General features: G+C 35.9%; 1 protein-coding gene across 1 annotated transcript; it reads left to right on the forward strand.

The window, feature by feature from the left end:
- Window positions 1-432: 432 nt before the first annotated feature.
- Window positions 433-6,395, forward strand: LOC140136508 (uncharacterized). Its single transcript, XM_072158220.1, has 4 exons — window positions 433-536; window positions 2,759-2,896; window positions 3,461-3,653; window positions 5,999-6,395. Exons 2-4 carry the CDS (start codon window positions 2,764-2,766, stop codon window positions 6,288-6,290), a joined length of 618 nt encoding a protein of 205 aa, XP_072014321.1. The 5' UTR covers window positions 433-536; window positions 2,759-2,763; the 3' UTR covers window positions 6,291-6,395.
- Window positions 6,396-7,224: the final 829 nt, after the last annotated feature.

Below are 7,224 nucleotides of genomic sequence, written 5' to 3' on the forward strand. Positions count from 1 at the left end.
ACTCGCTAGTAATAAATGTTCGTACAGCCTTTGAGGTATAATTAGCTGTTATTTTATAGTATACTGGTCTCAAATATTACCTGCTACTATTCAGTTGTGTACAATCTCCATAGAAACATACAGTCTCTATAACAAGACGTGCATTAATACCAAACACGCACGGTATGCCTTACCATACACAAATGCATGGGTACGAGACAAACAATATTTATAGTCTCCTGGAGTCGATACTATCAATTATATTAATTGATTTTATCCACAGTGGTAAATCATATGATAATGGCGGCATTATATCTAAGATATTGTGCGTGGTATGAATAAAATATTAAAATAAAACTACCTGTATTGAAAATATCACTTTCAATAATTAATGTTGTTACAAAATATAAAGGCTGACTCGGTGTTGGAAATGATTTTATGAAAAAGACTATTTTTTTCTGATACGAAAATGATGTTTGCAGAGTGAAGAGTGGATCAAAATATTAATAAGATGTTAGTGCAACCAGTGATACCAAATGCACTCACCGCTGTAACAGGTAAGTCATGTGCATGTTAATTTATCAATGTATCATCAACAGGCTTACATGTATAGTAAAAACATTAATTCTTTTCATTACATGTCATTCACTCATTTTGAATAAAAAATTAGGGAAGATCTTGCATCTAAATCTTAATAGGCCTAGGCCTATATGCCCGGCCTATATGACACCAGGAGGCTGCGTCATTATTATGATTCATTTAAGGGGGTACTAAACCTCTGGCCAATTTTGTGCCTAATTTTGCATTTTTCACAAAAAATTATAGCGCATTGGTGACAAGTAAGATAGCCTATGTATATTATAGGGGCAAGGACTACAACTACTGCACTGAAAATTCAGCAACTCAAGGCAAGCAGTTATTGATTTATTGATCAAATATTGGTTTTCCCTCATTTTTGACTGTAACCCAACAACTGTTGTCTGTGTTGAAATAAAATTCACAGTGCAGTAGTTGTAGTCCTTGCCCCTATGATAAACATATCTTACTTGTCACCAATGCGCTATAATTTTTGAGAAAAATGCAAACATAGGCACAAAATTGGGCAGGGGTGTAGTACCCCTAAGGAGGAAGGTCCAATTTCATCACACGTATTATTGCTTGAATGCCCTTGACACTCCATTCTTCACATTACATTTTATTACATTACATTACACAATATATTACATTACATTACACTATTATTATATCACTAATTACATTACATTACATTACATTACATTACATCACAATACATTGCATTGCATTACATTGCATTACATTACATTACATTACATTACATTACATCACAATACATTGCATTGCATTACATTGCATTACATTACATTACATCACAATACATTACATTGCATTACATTACATTACATCACAATACATTGCATTGCATTGAATTGCATTACATTACATCACAATACATTGCATTACATTACATTACATTACATTACATTACATTACATTACATTACATTACATCACAATGCATTGCATTGCATTACATTGCATTACATTGCATTACATTACATTACATTGCATTACATTACATTACATTACATTACATCACAATGCATTGCATTGCATTACATTGCATTGCATTGCATTACATTGCATTACATTGCATTACATTGCATTACATTACATTACATCACAATACATTACATTGCATTACATTACATTACATCACAATACATTGCATTGCATTGAATTGCATTACATTACATCACAATACATTGCATTACATTACATTGCATTGCATTACATTGCATTACATTACATTACATCACAATACATTGCATTGCATTACATTGCATTACATTACATTACATCACAATACATTGCATTGCATTGCATTGCATTGCATTGCATTGCATTACATTGCATTACATTACATTACATTACATTACATCACAATACATTGCATTGCATTACATTGCATTACATTACATTACATTACATTACATACCAATGCAATTCCTCTTTCCTCTCATTATTAGATTCAGAAAAAGTATAATTTGACCAATCTCCGATGTACAGTTCTTGAGTTATAGACACAAAGGCACATTTTGGTCTCCACCATTGGACACACCCCATATAGAGGAGTTCGGATTTCCGGACTTTTTGACCAGTCGTGAGTTTTGGAAATCCAGACTTTTAAAGTGTCCAAAGGCAAAAAAAAATCCAGCAGAAAAGTAGCTCAAAATTAGAAATCCTCAATTTGAGAGCTTATTTTGGACATTTCCGTGATTTTAATTGGACTTCCAAGCTTTTTCAAGTGAAATTGGCAACTGGAATTCCAGTCATTTTCAGAAAGCAGTCTTGGAAATCCAGAAGTTTCTTTGCTTGAAAAGTTACTCTTTTATATGGGGTGTACACTTATTTTCTCCACAGAGTAAAAAAAAACGCTCCATTTTTGATCAAAGTAATTTCAAATTTTTCCGCTTGGGGACATTTTATACAAAGAATATATCTCAGGTGTTTTGTTACTTGGGTAACATCACAAAATAGAACATGGTTAACATGATTCAATGGGCTTTGACTTTTTTTGCCCTGTAGTATTCGTTTATGCAACTCGATGAAACGGCCTATAATTCTGTTTGAACCTTACTGGCTTAACGCCACTGTCGGGACTTGAACTAATGCCAGGCCTAGAGTATAGTGCCTTATCGATTGAACTATATTGACTAATTAAATACTAAATTTGTTCTTTCCTCTTTATGCTCATACAGGCTAAATGACTGTAAATCAGAGAAACGGAAGTTGCACTGAAACCCAGTTCACCTGCTTTGACATCTCATTGTGCATAGATACCGCCCTTGTATGTGATGGAGTAACTCACTGCACAGACAACTCGGATGAAACAAAAGGTAAATAAACTATCTTTTTATAAAGTAAGGACGTTTGTACAATAGCAATGGGTTTACACTATTGAATGTATTGTCCTTCACTAGATTTTACGCTGTCAAAGTACAGGGTCGTAGTGTAATTTCAAATTTCATTGTATGGTTTATTCGCACCTGTAAAACCGATGTCTTTGAAAAGAGCTGTATTGCATTTAATCAATGATTGTACACATGCACAGGTGATGAGTGCGGCCTGATTATAATGCAGGGCAAAACATTAAAAAATATTGTAAACCCATTCCTATGGTAATTGATCCTGTTACATCACTACTTCTACGGCGAATAGGGTTCAAGGTCAGGATAGAGTCTTTCATTGCAACAAACGCAGCGGCAGTTATCCCGCAGCCTGCGTGTGTGTCCACTCCGGAAAAATATGGAGCGAAGTGGAAATCTAAAATCGCAACGGAGATCCGAAAAGGCAGCGATTGTCGCAACCAAAACCCGAAGTATAGTTAGATCGTTAGTTTATAAAAGGGGTTTCTGATTGTCCTGACAAATCTATATCAAAATATTATGTTTTTGTTCCAGGTTGCCACAGAACTCAAGTAGAGTGGTATTTGGGTCTTGTTATGTTTGTCGGCATCACATTAACCATGTGTTTGGCAGGAAGCTTCATAATCTGCTTGAAGAAGAAATCTATGCGGCCAGACACTCGGGTTCATGATCGAACAACGCCGAGATCATTGGCAGCAAATTCAACTCAGCATAATAACAGCTCCGCGTAAGTAATATACCAAGCATTACATCAGTAATGTATCATTATTTTAGTGATCAAGCTACAAGACGATGATATCAAAGCTTGCGACATGAAGTGTCGGAGCTCTGTACGTCATGCTTACAAACAAGCATGGACGTCAATCCCGGAGGGAGATAAGGGGGACATGTTCCCTTCACATTTGGGGTGGGGGCGGGGGAGGCACAATATCTAGGCCTACGTTAATACTTATACTACCCTGGTATCAGTAGACTAACTGTAAAAATACAGACACTATTCGGTACTGCACTGGGGCACCATGTGGGCTAGACTATGCCATAGTCGATTTTTGATAAATAAAAATGTTATTAATCATGATGAACGCATTCAGTTGAACTCGAAATTATACTGATATTTAGTAGGCCTACATCAAAATACTAGTATAAAATGGTTATGAAAAAGTTTAGGCTATATAATTATATTTGTGACAGTAAAAGTAAAGTATAGGCCCTACGTAGGCTTATATTATTGAATGCAACATATCATAATGGCATAATTATAATGACACTTCAATACTGAACAATTCTAATTTTAGAATCTGCCAGTTTATTATCCGAAAAACCGACTATGGACTTTCACTTTTAAGCAGAACTTTACCCCGGGACTCACACACTGTCAATCATACTTGTTTATCAATAAAATCTAACCACAAGACTAAGCATGGTGGTACAATACGCGCTAGATGCATACGTTCATCCACCAGCACAAAAGCGCCGCATTCCCTAGATAGTTGTGTACCATGTATACAGCCTGTCTCAAAAAAAGTTGTGCAAGTGAAAAGCGCCCTCTTTGGCAAATGGAAAATACAGTTGTGACATTATGCTTACATCAACGTCAAGGGCGCAGTCTTAGCTCTCAAATGCCGTTTGTTCTGTTCGATTTGCTTGTTGCAATCTCGAGATATGTTTATTTAACAACGAAAGGGTAAAATCACAATTGTGCCACTTTTACTAGGGAAGAGAGCTGTACATGTAAAATCAATGATATAGCTGATGTTGATGCGTCTAATGCACTCTCCTTCGGGGCTCGTGCATTAGACGCATTATTCGCATCAACATCAGCGTGCGTGCATTATTTTGTCTAATTTCTCTCCCAACAAGTAATATAAACTAATAAGGTCCGTATGCACAAAAGAGTTAGACCGGGTAAAAAGTTAGACCTGATCTAAGTGTAATTTAATACCATGAGAAAGGACATTTTCCTTTGCATTTGCTTAACTTATTTTGTATTATTTTTGAACGTTGCATTAAAATCTTTAGAATTTGCTAGCTACTCTAGGAAGGAAATAAGAGTAAAGGACCATTCCTAGTGGAACTTAATTCCAGTTAGACCAGGTCTAACTTTAGACCCTCTCTAACTCTTTTGTGCATACGGACCTTAGTGTGCAATATTTGTTTGTCTTTTAACATGTCTTGAGTGACTAAGATAAGAGAACAGTATTTACCATGATAAAATCATTGATGTGCACATATATTTAATTTTACAGCAGAATGTGAAATATTTATTTATCTTTTTCGTGGAAAAAGAGAATCATTATTCCTGCATCATGATAAAATAGTAAAAACATACATGTAATTGATGCATTCTTTTGATTACACGAAGGAACTCTTGATAAACTTGATGCTATCGCTTATTTACATGCAAAGCTCTCTTCCCTAGTAAAAGTGGCACAATTGTGATTTTACCCTTTCGTCGTTAATAAAGTATATCTCGAGATTAAAACAAGCAAATTGAACAGAACAAACGGTATTTGAGAACTAAGACTATGCCCGTGACGTTGATGTAAGCATCATGTCACAACGGTATTTTCTAATTGCCAAAGAGGGCGCTTTTCACTTGCACAACTTTTTTTGAGACAGGCTGTAGTTATAATGGTACCAGTACGCGTCGGGAGGATTTAAACAATAACGAGATCTGGGTGACCAATCACAAGCCAGATTCATTTTTAAAGATGCATTACATCATCACCAATTTTAGTTAGGCCAGAAATTGGCCTAACTCTCAAAACAAAGTCAGTAGTCCACTTGGGAAGCTAACAAACAGAGGGCGTACGGTGACTGAAAAGATCAGTTGTGAAAATCTATCAATTGTGCACTCATTAATTAAATCAGAGTTTTAAGCTTAAATGTAATAGCCAGAGTAGTGCACAATTGGCAAGTGGACTACGGAGAAGTCTACATGTGGGCTGAAGAGATATTAAGTCTAGAACTACAACCAGCATAATAACTTGTGGTGAATTCTTGAGTTAAGTTCTAGAGAGAGCTCTCTATTATTAATTTACAATGTTTTTCTCAACCTTATACCACACGTAGGTCCGTCATCGAGTTAGCACCGACTGACAACGCCAAGGCCCGGATGTATGCGCCAACAAGTGCTTTTTACGCCACCGAATCAGCGATTTCCATAGAAATCAACGAGTCCGCAGCACGTGAAAGTTTTGTACAAGAGACGGATTTAAATAACTCCAGTAACGAGTCACCCAAGAGAAGACAAGAGACTAGCGTGTACCCTAAACAACAATACACGATGTTTTTAGCATCGAATTTGAATAATGTAAGAACGTTTGCACCAAGCAATGCATTTGGTATCAACCGCAATTTGTAACTAAACTCAACCCAGAAAGTATCGAAACGTTCATAGATGGTCAGATATATCGGGAACTGAAATATATAGCAAAAACTTATTTAATGTATATAAAGCGCAGCTTTCGTCTTCGCATTTTGATACCTTTTTTGTTGCTCTACGATATCATTTGGCCAAGTTATGGACGCTTGGGTGGCTTCAAGTCGGATTTTGAAAGTTGCACTTAGCTCCTATTCAAGCCAAATGCGTTGTACTGTGACCAATAAATGACCATCGCGTGTTGATGTATTGCGATGACCTTAATCCACTAGAACACTTGTGGGACACTCTTAAGAGGAAAGCTAACAAGGCAATCAAGCCTGACACCACCTTAGAATAGGGATAACCATCAAAATTCCATGTTGCCCCTATTGCTACAAAAGATCGTTTTCTGGATAGAACTCATCAATAGAAGTATTTTGGTGGTTAAATGGTCAAAATCGGTCAAAAACTTTTCGAATTATGAATTTTCAAAGTTTTCCATTCTGACCGGTCATTGGACATGTTGGAACGAAATGAAATGACAAGGTCCAAAAATAGCAATTGGGAGCAAAATTGGCATAAGCATATATTTACCTTTATGTATTTCTTTATTTTAACATATATGCAAACATGAAACAAGCATATTGTGAAAGTATCAAAGGGTTTCTTATGAAATGGCACTTTACTAGTCAATGGCATAAATTATTTTTTCAAACCGAGGCATTGAAATCATGCATTTAGAGAACATTTGGCAAAAATCATCCAAGATGGCCGATATGGCACAAAATCAAAATTGCACTAAGTAGGCTACAGGTGAACTTTTTTTTTCACAACCAAAAATTTCAATGTTATTGGCTTTAATATGCCCAATTAGTAGGTGTATGCAAAGAAAATCTTAAGTGTCATTGAAGGTCATTGACTCATTCACAACAAT

The sequence above is a fragment of the Amphiura filiformis genome, chromosome 16, assembly GCF_039555335.1.
Source record: "Amphiura filiformis chromosome 16, Afil_fr2py, whole genome shotgun sequence".
In the NCBI taxonomy this organism is placed as follows: Eukaryota; Metazoa; Echinodermata; class Ophiuroidea; order Amphilepidida; family Amphiuridae; genus Amphiura; species Amphiura filiformis.